Source organism: Lactuca saligna, chromosome 7 (genome assembly GCF_052625555.1).
Source record: "Lactuca saligna cultivar CGN05327 chromosome 7, ASM5262555v1, whole genome shotgun sequence".
Taxonomy (NCBI): domain Eukaryota; kingdom Viridiplantae; phylum Streptophyta; class Magnoliopsida; order Asterales; family Asteraceae; genus Lactuca; species Lactuca saligna.
In genome coordinates this window covers 159,378,609-159,395,226 of record NC_136423.1, presented here as the reverse complement: position 1 = coordinate 159,395,226, position 16,618 = coordinate 159,378,609, and the positions used below count along the sequence as shown (strand labels likewise).

The 16,618-nt window shown below is 34.4% G+C and overlaps 2 protein-coding genes across 2 annotated transcripts; both read left to right on the top strand.

Annotated features, from left to right (window-relative positions):
• Positions 1 to 4,825: 4,825 nt before the first annotated feature.
• Positions 4,826 to 7,568, top strand: LOC145006143 (nudix hydrolase 2-like). The gene is made up of 8 exons (XM_078965240.1): positions 4,826 to 5,383; positions 5,486 to 6,101; positions 6,186 to 6,251; positions 6,345 to 6,482; positions 6,581 to 6,658; positions 6,744 to 6,794; positions 6,890 to 6,924; positions 7,005 to 7,568. The coding sequence occupies exons 2-8, from the start codon at positions 5,745 to 5,747 to the stop codon at positions 7,294 to 7,296; spliced, it is 1,017 nt and encodes a 338-aa protein (XP_078821366.1). The 5' UTR covers positions 4,826 to 5,383; positions 5,486 to 5,744; the 3' UTR covers positions 7,297 to 7,568.
• A 5,337-nt stretch (positions 7,569 to 12,905) lies between these two features.
• LOC145004911 (nudix hydrolase 2-like) lies at positions 12,906 to 16,020 on the top strand. Its single transcript, XM_078963936.1, has 8 exons — positions 12,906 to 13,198; positions 13,881 to 14,094; positions 14,564 to 14,629; positions 14,774 to 14,911; positions 15,031 to 15,108; positions 15,189 to 15,239; positions 15,372 to 15,406; positions 15,504 to 16,020. Exons 2-8 carry the CDS (start codon positions 13,930 to 13,932, stop codon positions 15,793 to 15,795), a joined length of 825 nt encoding a protein of 274 aa, XP_078820062.1. The 5' UTR covers positions 12,906 to 13,198; positions 13,881 to 13,929; the 3' UTR covers positions 15,796 to 16,020.
• The last annotated feature ends 598 nt before the right edge of the window (positions 16,021 to 16,618 follow it).

Here is a 16,618-nt window from a genome sequence, read left to right as displayed (position 1 = left end):
TACACATTATAAAGTGAGTCAACAAGTCCATTAAGAACATAATTTCTACACAAGAAATCCGAATGTTTCCAAGCATCAATAGCAGTTAAAGTTTGTACATCTACTTCTACCTCGGGCTTTCGAGGAGCCTCTTCAGTTAAGAATCTAGCAAGATTCAATGTGGTAAGATAGAAGAGCATCTTTTGCTACCACCTTTTAAAGTTCAGTCCAGAGAACTTCTCAGGTTTCTCAGCATGATTGACAGACATGGTCATCATTTGAGCTCCTTGAGCATTAGGAGTACCATTAGGCTTTGGTGGTTAGGTACCTTCACCAGTAGTCATGCTACAAAAGAAGCAAATGTAAAACTGTTAAAGATTAAAATCAATAACAACTAACACTGTGAAGTATTGTCTATTTCCAGAAAACAAGTTCTGAAAAGCTTTGGAACCAAGAAAGAATATGAAAACTGTTTTAGAAAACAGTTTCTGAAAACAGTAACAGATTATGGATGTGATAAACTTAAATAGATAGATACAAACATAAAATGTCATAGAAAACGATTTCTGAAAACAGATGTTGCAAGTCTGAGGGAAGGTAAACAAATTTCGTTTCTATAATCACTGTAAGACGAAACCAAGACAATATTTTTTTCCCACAAGTTCGTTTCGCACAAACGATTTGTTTTAAGATTGTTAGGAAAATATAACCCAAAATTATACGAAAGAACAAAAGCAAAAACTTCTTGACTGAGGCATGTGTTTAACACAGTTTCCTTAAAACAAATTCGCCCTATATGGGTGTTTGTTTCCCAAGATACAACAGTGGAAAGCAATTCTTCTAGATTGCTCGAACCCTCACTTGGCCTGAATCATACCTTGGTTGCAGTAAGAGAGAAATGATGAAGCAGAAGTGTAAGAGAGGAAGCGATTGGTTTTGTTTCATTCGGTGTGTTTAACCAGTTACATAGGGATTGTATATATACTATCCAATGTCATTAAAACGAAATCGTAACTGTCATAATTAAATAAGAAAATTAATCAAAGAATCAAAACTGAAATCTATGATTAATAGCTCTTAGTTCGTTTTTGTAACAGTTAACAAAAAAGAAAAGAATGCACAAAAGGTCCTTGAACTTTTCTGGTTGACCGGTGGTGCATTCATGTCTGCAGGACATGCGCTCGCACTTGCACCCCCAACCTTCGTGCGCGCGCAAGAGAGAGTTTTGTTTCTAATTAGTCTTACAAAGGTAGCTAGTCTTTGTCGTTATAAACCAATTTTATTTTCCTTCTTCCACCAATGTGGGATGAGTTTTAAGAACCCACTTGACTCATTTATCTTCTCTTCAATTGCCTTACTTTGACAAACAATTTCTCATTCATTTTTAATCCGTTTTGGACGTGTGATATATCGAAACGTATATATTACGGAGGAGAACACAAAGATATAATCAATAACTCGTTTTGATTATATTTAGAGTATTAAATTTGTGCTCAAAAATAGAAAAAATCCATGTTTGGAAATTAATGAAATTAATTTTCCAACAAAACTTTCCATATGTGATTATATGGATTGTCTAAAAAGAGATCCTATAATGGATATTTAATTTTAAAATTTACATGTGATCGTTAGCAATTATTAAAACATATTAGTGAGACTGATTTTGATCCAAAAGTTCTTGAATTTCTTATTAATTGAAAATGCTAGGTTTCTTAAGGTGTGCATCAAACTTATATATTTTGTGTGTTGTGCTTGATAAAAAATAGTTTGGGTTCTACACTAATAATTTCTTCCTTCAACAATTATATACATGTCCAAGGAGAAGATTTCTTGTCTTATTACATCATGTATGTATATCCATCTTAGGGCATGTTTTTTTACTAGTCGATATGTAATATTTTATGAGGTTAAAATTTAGATGTATTCTATCAAAAGATTATTGCAATTATTGAATTTCTATTAATTGCATTTTTATACATAGTTACAAATATCATAATTGAATAATTAGATCTTTCTGGATATATTTATGAAAAGCGACTACATAATTATTTTTGTTCCAAAATACATGGCTACAAAATTTGCTACAAAACATATAGCTATGAAATTTGCTACGGAACATATAGCCATGGAACCTTTAGCTACGTAACTTGCTATGGAATGCATAGCTATGGATTTTGCAACGGAAGAGTATAGCAATGAAATTTGCTACGGAACCATTGGTTATGGAATTTGTTACGGAACCTTTAGCTACATAATTTGCTATGGAATTCATAGCTATGGAGTTTGCAATGTAATGTATATCTACGATATTCACTATAGAACCTTTAACTACAAGTTTTGCTATGAAACCTTTAGTTATGGAATTTATTATTAAATGCAATATTATAGAATAGACGTTGTAGCAATGATCATAGCAAAATTGGTACATAACTATACTTCCGTAGTTAAACATTTTGCTACAAGAAATATACCTACGGAATGCCATTGACAAATTTGTTGCAAATTTTGTAGCTATTTAGCTTTAGCTACGAAATTTCATCTTTTTGCTATGAAATTTTTTCGTAGCTATATCAAAATTTTCTTGTAGTGTTTCGTAGCTATAAGACGTGTTTGACACGAGGCATTTGGAAACGTTTGAAAGCTTGTAGCTTTTAGTTTTTGATAAAACGCTCTTTTTTAAACAAAAAACTTCGTTTGACAGTACGAACATTTAGCTTTTAGTTTTGGCAAAACGCTTGGATTCTAAAAGCTACTTCATGTAGCGTTTAACAAAACGCTCATAAGCTTTTGAAATCAATTTCCATAATTACTTTTAAAAATATATTTATATATTTATTTGTTTTTAATCAATTTTCCTTTTATGTAATTTTATATATTTTAAAAGCTTCCAGCTACTTTTGTCAAACATTCATATAACAAATAAAAGCTACAGCTTTCCGCTACCAGCTAACCGCTACCCGCTTCCAGCTAACAACTACTTTTGCAAACACACCTATATTAAGATTGATCAATAAGTTCTTTTATTTTATTTCTTAATCTAATGTATTATAACCGGTTAACAATCTTACCAAAAAGGCTAACCAATAATAAAATATTTCTGTTAAACCATTTACATGGTCTAAATTTGTATTTTATTTTTTTAGTATTAAAATTAAGAATTCTTATATTAGAGGGTTATTCATAACATAATTCATGTTTGTTGCAAGACCATTAATTATAAATACGGTCTGAAATTTAAATTGATAATCCCATTATTTTGTTCTAAGAAAGTTGTCATTTACCTTTCACTAATGCCATAAATACGTTGACACGTCCAAAGTTGATGGTTACAACTTACAGCTCACACAAGGCGATCTCATGCGACATAGAATTAAAGCTTGATTGGGAGCCAGTACTTTTTACTACTATCATGTTCAAGAACATGTTTGTTTCGCACTCTTGTTATATGAGTTTTGATGAGACAACTTATATAATTCATTATTTATTATTTATTATAGGTTTGTATACACACTCACAAAATCAATAGAGAACCAAATTAGGGGAGGAAAGAACACTAAATAAACTTTTTTCATCATGAAAATTTTCAACACATACTATGTATACACACAACATTTAAAAGAAATGTTCCGTTACAAAAAATTATGAATTTTCGCATGTAAACATACGCACATCCAAAATTTCATAGTTTTTTTTTTAATCCGTACATATTATTACAAACATGAGTTCCATAACATGTATAAAATACCAAAAAGTTAGACGAAAAAACTTTCATTTCTATCACAAAGAGCGGTAAGTCCATACATAACTTGTTGGATCATCCAACTTTACCTATATTTCAACTTAAAGATGAACTTATTGTTGGACCTTGGGGACAAAAATACAATGAAAATAATAATTAGTTGTTCACCAAGATTATACCTAGGAAACTGAATTATCGTTTTCGCATCATGTCACAAATCAAATAAAAAACGAAAAACATGTTGCTATTTAACATGAAAAAGAGAAAGCTAACTTCCATACCACAAAAAATAGATGAAAAAGTACATTAATTTGAGATTTCAACATATTAAAATACCCACCACTAGGGGTGTAAACGAGCCGAGTCGAGCCCGAGCCTGACAAAGCTCGAGCTTGGCTCGTTTAATTTGAGGAAGCTCGAGCTCGATTCGAGCCTTAAAATGAAGCTCGAGCTCGGCTCATGAATAATTTAGTGGGCTCGCGAGCCTAATCGAGCCTAAACGAGCCTCTATGTGTGTGTGCGTGTGTGTGTGTGTGTATATATATATATATATATGTGTGTGTGTGTATATATATATATATATATATATATATATATATATATATATATATATATATATATATATATATATATATATATATATATATATATATATATATATATATATATATATATATATATATATATATATATAGAGGCTCGTTTAGGCTCGCGAGCCCATTAATTGAAGCTCGGCTCAAGCTCATTTAATAAACGAGCCTCATATTTAGGCTCGAGCTCGGCTTAGGCTCGTTTAATTCGATCTCGAGTCAAGCTTTTAACGAGTCGATCCCGAGTAGCTCACGAGTAGCTCGGCTCACTTACACCCCTACCCACCACCAAAGAATATATAATGCTAGTTGAATTTTAGGTTACAACGAAACTTAAATAGCTATTTTACGGTATATACATCATTATAAAGATAAGGGTTGTATTTTAAAATGTTATATTACTTTATATTATATATAAAACACTTTAATCGTTGAGTTTGGATAACCAAAAGTTACTTGGGCCTTACACGGTGGCTCAAGCACCTTGCCCACCCTTACGGGTTGGGCCTGAATGGATGGCTTCATCCCCGAAGTCTAAAGCCGGCGAAAGAAAGAGAGAACTCCACCACTGTCGCTGTAATTGAACCTCCGTATTTTCTCTGGAAACTTTATGTTAGAATCAACGATTACTTTCCTGTTCATTTTTCTGTGGTGACATGTGAACGTTAATTATTTTTTAAATTTGGTGTAGTCTGTCTGATTGTCGTGGTAAACAATATATAAAGCCTCCCTCTTCCTCCGTCATCTCATAAATTTACAGAGATGGGAACTGAAAGCAAATCGGAAGAGGTGAGTTTATTGTTTAGGATTGTGGTTCAATTTGGTTTGATTTAGGGCTTTTACACAAAATAGTGAAAGATACAAAGAAGATGGAGAACCGAAGACAGATCAAACAATTTTCTAGAGATGTAAAAGAAGAATATTAAAACGATTATACCAAAATTATATTAAAGTATAGTCAACAACATGAACGACTTACGTAAAGAAAAACTTCAACTGACACCAACTCTTGGACGATGGAACACGTCAAGAATCAGAACAACACTTTTCATAGCAATTTCCTTTTGAAAAACCTGTAAGTTAACGTATAAATCGGTTTTTTCAAATATATATCTAAATTTCCCGCGATTATGATTGATGCTGATGACGTCTGAGTTTCTTCTTCGGTTTTTTACAGTAAAATCCATCTTCATCATCATACCCAAATGACTAGACTAGGTCAAGAATGCAGTCCAACTGTTTGTTCAAAGTTCTGAAAGAGCCAACGCGTTTGACTGCTAGATTGGAACAGAGTCATATAATATACCTCAAAGTTCTTTCTTCCCCTTTTCTGATACCTTTTTTTATCATTTGCAAAAATTATTCAACTAGACTCCGCCATTGTTTAAGAATCATTCATATCTTCAAAGGCTATAAATTGTTTCATCCTTTGAGTAATGAATCGATTCACTTTCAGAAAAATATACACACGTAGTAATCCTATTATCATTGGTGCTCGAAGGAAGATCTCAGAATCATCAATACATACAGCAAACAGCAACTCTATCTTTAGAAAACTTATTTCAGTCTTAAGGGATAAATCCATAAGTACATTCCAAACTAGATCTGCAACAAGCATGGTGGTAAACTTTGAAGATTCGTCAAAGGTTCAAAACAATGAAGTTGACCACATTCATATGCTAAATGCGACTTATGATAATTATGATGGAGTCATTGTGGACATTAAGGAGAATATGGATGAAGATATCTTTACCACTCTACTTCAAACATCAATATCCCAATGGAGGCAACAGGTAATTAATTTAAATACTTTTCATTTTAATTTCTTTCCCTATGTTTCAATAAAAAGGAAGTCTTTAATTTATATAAACTTGCAGGGTAAAAAGGGTGTTTGGCTTAAACTGTCTCTTGAACTTGTGAGTCTTGTTAAACCTGCAGTGAAGGTAAATATAACTATGATACATGATTGATTACCTTAGAAAAACAATAATTTTTTTTTTTAAAAAATGTCTTTTTTTATTTTTTATTTTGTTTAGGAAGGATTTTGGTATCATCATGCTGAACCAACATACTTGATGCTCGTGTATTGGATTCCTGAAACTAATCATACTCTTCCATCTAATGCTTCTCATCGTGTTGGTGTTGCTGCTTTTGTGGTCAACTCTAAAGGGGAGGTTGACTTTCTACATTCATCACCTCCATATTTTTATATTAATTTTTTTTTTTTTTATAAATCTGAACTTAATTAATGTTATGTATTTTGTGTCTTTAGATTCTTGTAGTGCAAGAGAAAAGCGGGGTGTTTAAAGGCACAGGGGTATGGAAATTACCAACTGGTAGTGTTGAGGAGGTGCGAATTTTATATATTTATTTTCATAATTAAAGACTTTTCTACGCTTTCATAATATAATTAATTAAATATTTTGTATTCACAGGGTGAAGATATATGTACAGCTGCAAGCAGGGAAGTGAAAGAAGAAGCTGGAGTATGTATTCTAGTCTATCACTTTTTATAAAATCAATTATTATAGAATAAGTCGATTTTAAATCTAATTTTTTTTTTTTTTTTTGATATCTCCAGATTGATACAGAATTTGTGGAAGTTCTAGCATTCAGGTTAGAGTTACACTAAAATTCCAAAACTTGAAATCTTTGAATGTAAACTGACAATTACATGAATAATTAATTAATTACAGGCAAAGCCACATGTCATTTTTTAGCAAATCGGATCTAATGTTTGTGTGTATGCTAAAACCAACATCATTTGAGATCGAAAAGCAAGAGTCAGAGATTGAAGCAGCTAAGTGGATGCCTATTGAGGAATACGCGAATCAGCCATTTGTAAAGAATCGAAAATCATTTGAGTATGTTGCTAAGATATGCATAGAACGGAAAGATAACAAATATGTCGGCTTCAATGCAATTTCTACAGCAACTGCTACATCTCTCAAAAACAGCTATTTGTATTCGCATCATCAGGAGGAGTAGTTATCTGATTCACATATTCGAAAACCCAAAACTGAAAAAATAGAAATGATCATGGAATTAAGACTCACATTGGATGTTAAATTCAATATATATGTATCTTGTGCATTACTCCAAGTATGCAACATTTGTTGAAATTTTTTAGTAATGTTGATATTTTAATCATTCTTTTATAATAAAATTAATTTTATTATTCGTAAGTGTCAAATAGGAAACTAGTGTAATCACATGATGTAGTTATTTAATTTTAACCTTGTAGACGATTTTCTCGTAATTGATGATCATACGGATTGTGAATCTGGTTTTTATTAATAATGTCATTCATAATTGTTAGGGGTCGTTTGGTTCGCTGAAATCTGTTGGAATCGGAAGGAACTGTAATTTAATTCAGTCACGTTCCTATGTTTGGCTCAAGTTTTGAGAAGAAATTGGATTCCTAAATGTGTCCAACTTTCCTTCCATTGAGGGAAAATAATTTTCATCTAAAAGATGAGGAAATTCAAATTCCTTCAAGTGGGAATGTTGAAAATTACCATATTACCCTTTTCATTTTTAACATTAAATATGAAAAACCTCCGTCACTACTGGTGACCACCTCCACCACAACCTTCGCCGCCATTACCCACCACCTCCACTACCACCCACCACCACAACCTCCACCACCCATCCACCACCACCACCATCACCACTAATTTCGTTGCCACTGCCACCACCTTCGCCACCACCACCCTACCCCTACCACCGCTTCTGCTACCACCATTACCATTGCCGACACCACTACTACCACCACCGTCACCACCACCACCACTACCATCACTACCCATAACCTCCGTTACCACCTACACTACCATAGTTACTACTCACTTTATCATCACCTCTATTGCCGCCACCACCATCACCACCACCACCACCACCATCACTGCCACCTGTACCCACCGCCACCACCGCCGCCACTAACATCCACCGCCACAACCACCATTGCCTTTACCATTAACACTAGTGATGCCACTACTACTACCACCTCAACCTTCATCACCACCACACACTACCACCATTACCACCACCGTCGCTTCTGCCACTATCGCCACCGCCACCACCACCGTTTACTAGTTTTATAATTTATATAATATGTATTTACATAAATTATAAAAAAAAAGTAAAAGTAATCAAAAACCAATAATGATACTTCTGTCATTTATACTATTCCAATTCCATTTTCCGCCAACCAAACAAAATATAAAATTGGATTCAAATTCCATTTATTGCTAACCAAACAGAATATTGAATTAGATTCCAATTCAAGACAGATTCCAATTCCTTCAAAAATATTATGTGAACCAAACGTCGTCTTAGTGTATCCCTTGATACAACCACCTCCAACGACCTTTTCTAATCAGTGGCAAAATATTGTTTTTTTTGAGTAAATTACATGAATGGTCCCTATGGTTTGAAGTAATTTGCGCGTTTGGTCCCTAACTTATTTTTTTAACTCGGAAGGTCCCTACTGATTGTTTTTATTACGTGTTTGGTCCCTATTGTTTGTTTTTGTTACACGCTTGGTCCTTGTCATACCTAAAAAGACTATTATTTAAATAGGAAAAAATGATGAGGTACGTAAGGTAAGGTGAGAAGGGTGAGATTAGGGGAGTGTTTATTTAAATAAATTAAATAATAAAGGGAAAATAGATTTTTTATGTAAGACAGGGACCAAACGCGTAACAAAAACAAACAGTAGGGACCTTCCAAGTTAACAAAATAAGTTAGGGACCAAACGCGCAAATTACCCTAAACCATAGGGACCATTCGTGTAATTTACTCTTTTTTTTTTAAACCGGCAAATATATTATAAAGTGTAACAACGTAAATTTCAAAACAAAATTTTCATTTTTTATCCACCAAGTTCATATAAAAACATTCTCAAATATTTCCAAATTTAGTTTTTGAAACATAACATATCCTAAGATCATAAAATCAAACTCTCTCTCTCTTTCTCTCTCTCTCTCTCTCTCTCTCTCTCTCTCTCCCTCTCTCTCTCTAGTGTGTACGAGTCACGCCAGCGCCTTCCCACGGTCCTCGCTAGTACCTGAAACACATAACACAACAACTGTAAGCATAAATGCTTAGTGAGTTCCCCAAAATACCGCATACAACACATACGCCACTCGAGGCTATAATACGACCCTCCGGTCGATGTGTCTCAGCAGGACCCTCTAGTCTCATAGCTCGTTGGACCCTCTGGTCCGTTCATAGCTCATTGGACCCTCCAGTCCGGTCTATAACATCATACAACATACATATATCACATAGCACATAATCTCATACGTAACACATAAGACCCTCTGGTCAACACATAATACCACTCTAGGTAACGTATAGTGAGACGACTCACCTCAGGTGTCTCGGTAAGTCTCTGACTCGGTAGAAATGTGATCTAGCCTCCGCCTAATCACATAAAGTAAATATTCTCATAAATATAACTATACTCAAACCTTTCTTAACACCCTCAGAAGGGTAAAAGACCATTTTACCCCTCTCGTGGCTTAAAGGCCTCACTGTTGACCAAACCCTAAAAGTCAACAAAAGTCAACAGTCAAACTTTAACCTGACTCGTCGAGTGCACTTGGGCGACTTGACGAGTCTACACATGTTCACTGACTATCTTAGTCCCTCTTGGCACGTCGAGTCCTTCCCCTTACTCGACGAGTCACACCTAACATGAATCGCGGGGCTACCCCGACTCAACTCGTAGAGTCTCAAGAACAACTCGGCGAGTTCCGCCTTGAACTCCAGTCCCCTAACTCTCCCTGACTCACCCAGTTATTTCCCCAACTCGGCAAGTCTACTCACTGAGTGATTTATGGGAAACCCTCATCCTACTCGCCGAGTCTAATCTTCGGACTCGGCGAGTTCATGCCATGCACAAAATCCATAGACCTCCTAAGGTCAGATCTGTTCTTTAATTCATAGATCTGACCTTTCCAAGCATGATAACCACGTAAAGTTCAGACTTTGACACTCATATATCATCTAAATGGTCTAACTTGGTGATTTAGCCCCAAAAATGACATCCTAAGCTCATAGCTCCCAAAATAACTCATAAAGCTCCAAGGGTTAAGGTCTATGGACCTCTTTAGGTCAAGATCCAAAGCATAGACTCGAGAAGGGACCAATTGCTCCACTTATCCATCCTCTAAAGGGGTTAGAAAACCCTGTCTCTAAGAATCAATACCAAAACTGAAGAAGGTCCGAATAAATACCTCAATATGGACTATGAACTCTGAAGTCACCAAAATTGCACCTCCTTCAGCCTCCTCTTGCCTTGGTAACCTTCTTCTTGCAAAAACACCCACAAGAAGATCAAGAATGGCCTCTCCTTCCTCATAAGCGCTCTAGATCTCTTAGGGTTTCTCTTTGGGGTTTGGTAGCCGCAAATGACGGCTTTAAGGGCCTTTAAATAGGTCCCAAACCCCAGAAATTAGGGTTTCATTAAACAGCGTGGACTCGCCGAGTCCGGCTGTGAACCCGGATCTGAATCCGCGACCATACTCGGCGAGTTTAAACACCAACTCGCCGAGTCTCCTCACAACTTCCAAAAATAAAAGAATAAAATATTATACCTGGGAATCCGGATGTTACATAAAGGCTTCACTAGCAAGATGCTAGGGAAGCGAAAGAGTACAAAATAATTAGTTTTACAAGATAACGCCTACGTAAACTTATCTGCATTTTAGCGGATTGTTACACCATAAATTCCAATCCAAGACACCTTTTTTGATTCTATGTTTTATACAAGTGAATAATACCGATTTGATATTGTCCACTATCTTCGCCGGTTGACTTCTAATGTTTCTGAAAATTCTTTCATTTCTTGCCTTCCAAAGGCACCAAATTGTCCCATATTTTATAGCTTCAACAACTTTCTTTTCCTTTGGGCAGTTTCCCCATCTTCTGTCCTTCGCCAGCACCTCCTAGACTGTAGTACACTCCAAGATGGAATTCGCTATACCACACCATTGTTCCACCTTTGACCACACTTCTTTCGCCAACGGGCACTCTATCAGCAAGTGATCCGCTGTTTCATCATTTACTTGGCACACATCACAAGTAATGGCGTTAACAGGAGCCCCTCTTTTGATTAGCGCCACCTTTGATGGGATTCAATTTTGTTTTACCCTCCATACGAAACTCGCGACCTTTTTTGGAACCGCGTTAGACCATGTGAATTCACCATCTGGTATCAGGTGGGATGCCCGATCGATCCGTGTTCTTAATAATGCTACAGATAATTCCCCATCTTCTTCAAAATCAGATATCCATCTGTCGTTTGAGTTCGCCATCTTCATTACTTTTCTTTTCGTCAAGCCTAATTTCTCCATTGCCTTAAATGATTTCACAATGTTCGACTATACACCACTTGTCGATGTCTTTGCAAAGCAATCATTAAGATTATTTCCAAGCTTATGTATGGCCGTGACTATGCGGGCCCATAGGTGTGCCGAGTCCACCTTGAGTTTCCATAGCCACTTCGATAATAGGGCTAGATTCAGAGTTCTAAGAGAACCCAAGCCCATACCACCCACCTGTTTTGGGGCTGTGATTTTTTCCCAGGAAACCCAATATATACTTGACTTGTTTTTCATCCCTCCCTAAATAAACTGTCTTTGGATTTTCTCCGGTTCTTGAATTACTCCAATTGGTGCAGCAAACAAAGATAGATAGTACGTGGGAAGGTTTCCCAGTACTGCTTTTGCTAAAGTTATCCGACCTCCGAAGCTTAGTGTTTTTGTCTTCCAAGTCGACAATTTTCCGAAGCTTAGTGTTTTGGTATATTAGTTGTTGATGATGATATTTGATTATATCAATCCCTTGAATATTGGGATATTAGTCGTATCAATCTCTTGATTATCGTGATATTAGTTGTATTTAGGCTATTTAAGTCATAATCATATTAGTAAAATGGTAATCAGTTATATTAAATAACATAATCGTTGTAAGCTATATGTCAACCAAGGATTTGATGCAAAGATATGTTAATTCCGACGACAATGGGAATTTTGATGAAATGAGCATTTTTTTCAAAAACTATTGACATTACTTGTAAAATGGGTTGTGGGGTTTCTTTCTTTAACGAGTAGAAATATACAGAGATACCTAGATGAAATTGACAACACTTAAAAATATAAAATAATTAATAAAACTAAATAATAAAATAACAAAAAAAGAATTATGACTATATATGCTGGTAACTTTATACAGTATTTAACGATTATTTTCTAGTGTTAGCTAGCCAGAAAAAGCATTAACGCAAGAAAATGAAAACGCGAGGACTATCGGTGTCAAATTTTTTAAAATTATGCTTAACATGAGTTTTCAGTATATCACATGGACTATGGCCATATCTACTCAAAATGAAAATACAAAATTAAATAAAAAATATATAAAAGTATATATAAAATGGTAATTTGACGTTAACTTATCAATAATGGTGTGTGGAGGGAAACTGTGAAACCACTTTCGATTTGCGTGAGAATCTCTCTTAAAGTAATTCCCAAAATATCAACAATAATACAATAATTTTAATGACAACCGTTGGCATCTCCTTCGCATTCTTTCTTAAAATGTTTCGTTAGTATGTTCATTGTTTGTTTCAGGGAAATGGACGTGAGAAATACTTTCGAGAATCTATACAACTTTTCTCCCTCAAGAAAAAATAAACAAGACGAAAAAGCCATATTACCAACAGTGTAGAACAAGCAAATTAAGGGTGGAGCTTCATAATTAAGGAGATCATAGAGACACGAAAGCTAAAGAAACAGACAACTTCACCACCGTCCACCACCACCGCCACCACCACCACCACCACCACCAAGTTAACCACCGACACGGCGACACTCCGAGCATTCACGTACGTTATCTAGAAACTTTTTGGTTAGAATCATGAATTAGTTTCCTGTTCACTTTTCTATTAATTTTGTGATCTTGGAATATTAATTATCTCCAAAAATCAGGGTTTTAGTGGTGAATGGTAATATATAAAACCGATTATACACTTATACATGATTAAATCGGTTCATTCACATTCTGACCATTAATACACGAGATGTGAATCTCTTCTTCATCATCCATTGATCTCCCAAGAGACAATGTCAAGAATTACCATATTATATTAAAAAAAATAGACTATTAATCTTGACCCTTTCTGCACTTAGGCACACAAAAGTGGAAGCCACTCCATTGTTATTCAAAGTCTCAAAAGAGCAACATTTTTTTTTGGAACGCAATTGTATTTATTTATTTATTTTGACTCTATCCTGGGTTTATACTTTATATATAATATTTAGGCGCACTTTCTTTGTTTTCTGATACAATTTCTTAATTTTTTGTTTAGTTGTTGTGAAAGACTTTTGTTTGATCATTTAATTAGTTTTCTACGTAAGTCTATATATTATTTGTGGTCATTGAGTACATGCATAGATTCATTTTCATAATAGTAAGTCTAACATCTACTTTGGTGATTAGAAGGTACAAGTTAATCAATATCTCTCAGTATTAATTTAATGCTTATAAGCTCAATGAATATATTATAGGCTCGAGAGTTAAAGCTATTATTGCATTCCAAACTAGAGAGCTACAACAATGGAAAAATCGTCAAAGGTTCTAGCAAAGGAAGATGATTTTGTTGATATGCTAAATGCATCTTATGATGATTATGAAGGAGTTACTGTGGATGTTAAAGAGGATATGGATGAAAATGTCTTCGCCACTCTACTTCAAACATCAATATCCCAATGGAGGCAGAAGGTAATTATTACTTTTACATATTGTTACTTTGGCTTCTAAATGTTGGATTAATAGTCTTAATCAGTAATAGGGAATTGTCCAACATAGGATGATAGATAGAAATAACAAGTGTTTGCCAATAAAGTTTGTGAGGGAGTTTTTTGCACTATAAGGTTCATAATTTTGAATGATCATTCTTTTTCTATCTATATTTTCTCCAATAACCAATCGTTTCGTACTTTTTTCATGTGAAAAGATTGTAGGATCAATATTGCCTATTTTTTTTATTTGTATTTTGAGGAGGTCTATATTATGGGAGTGTTAATTCACATCCTCGATTTTCTGTGTAATCTTTACTTTTTCCTACTGTTGTTCCAACAATAAACCTTAAGAAATGCTCTTACACCACAGCTCCTAATTGGCTTGTGAGTTAATTAATTCTCTATATACACAATGAACACTTGGATTTTTATCATATACTATTTTGCAGGGAAAGAAGGGAGTTTGGCTTAAACTGTCTCTTGAGTTTGCGAGTCTTGTTAAGCCTGCAGTGAAGGTACGTAAATAAAGAAACTATGATTCATAATCAACATATTAGTGGGCAAGAGTTTTAAGAGTAAATTCGAAAAAAGAACCAAAAAACAGGAAACATCGAATGTGTTTGTTTGTCTGATGATGATGTTAATTTTAACTTGTCTAGCAAGGGTTTTGGTATCATCATGCTGAACCAACATACTTGATGCTCGTGTATTGGATTCCTGAAACTAATCATACTCTTCCATCTAATGCTTCTCATCGTGTTGGTGTTGCTGCTTTTGTGGTCAACTCTGAAGGGGAGGTTGACTTTCTACATTCATCATCTACATCTTTTCTACTTAATTATATATCGCAAATAAAAACATGCAAACAACTATATAAATTTTTTAATCTGAACTTTTTGTGTATTTCCTGTTTTAGATTCTTGTAGTGCAAGAGAAAAGTGGAGTGTTCAAAGGCACAGGGGTCTGGAAATTACCAACTGGTAGTGTTGAGGAGGTTTGCATCTTACTTTTACTAATTAATTAAAGACTTTGCTATGATTTACTAATACGATTGATCATATATTCCGTTCTCAGGGTGAAGATATTTGTACAGCTGCGATCAGGGAAGTGAAAGAAGAGACAGGAGTACGTATTCGATCTCGACTGTGTGACTTTTTAATTATGAAATTGAAGTGAATTATTCAATATTAACATAACGAAACCCATTTCTATAAGTTGTTTTTTCATCTAAAATCTGTTTTTTCTTAATCTCTCCAGATCGATACAGAATTTGTGGAAGTCCTCGCATTCAGGTTAGAAGTGGGCAAAAACTCTAAAGACTTGAAATCTTTAAACGTATACTATATGTATATTCGTACGTAAGCTGACATATATATGCATGCACTACAGGCAAAGCCACATGTCGTTTTTTAGCAAGTCGGATCTAATGTTTGTGTGTATGCTAAAACCAACATCATTTGCGATCGAAAAGCAAGATTCAGAGATTGAAGCAGCTAAGTGGATGCCAGTTGAAGAATACGCCAACCAACCCTTTGTAAAGAAGCGCAAATCCTTTGAGTATATTGCTAAGATATGCATAGAACGGAAAGATAACAAATATGTCGGCTTCACTGCATTATCTACAGCAAAGGCTACATCTGCCACGAGCAGCTATTTATATTCTCATCATCATGAGGAATAATTATCTGATTCCCATATTCAAGAATCCTAAAATAAAACCACCATATGGTTGTAGTATGTGGATTCTACTTAATTTGTATTTTAAAGATATGTACTTAACTATTATACTAGCTGTCTACCCGCGCCAAGCGACGGCTACAAATAGTTTTTCAAAAATTGAGGATTAGTTCTTTCCATCCCATATTCAAGATATTATTGAATTTAGTAACAAACCAAGATAAAAGTAGAGGTCATAACCATTTGTTTAACTTATAATTACTTTATTTTTTCTCTTCTGAATACATTTTTAATTACTATTAATCCATTTCAATACAAAACATACAAGATAGAATACAAGCAGAAAAGAGCAACAACAATGCCTATGATTTTAGAGAGAAAAGCAGCAGTGTAGCATAAAAATGAAACTCAATTTAAAGTAATATTTCATCTCTATTATGATAAATCTATTTTACCTTGATAGGTTTTGGATGATCTTTGTTGTGAGAAACGAATTTTAACATCTCAATCACAACAAAAAGTTTCAATCTCCTGTTCAAACAAAAACATATGTCACAGAGGTCCAACAACAAATTGACATTAAGCCAATAAGTAAGAGCTTTAAAACCTCACAGATTAGAAAATGATAAAGTTGAAGTTGTATGCATTAAGAAATAAGTAAGATATCACTTTTGGATTATTTAATGTATAATCCTCATTGTCCATTAAAGAAACTATTTGTTTCAGTTTTAGGGAAAACACATTTTTCAATTTCATTCACTCGAACAAATTAATGAGAATTAATAAATTAATGCGCTTTAAGCTTTTTATAAAAAAAAAATTACAAT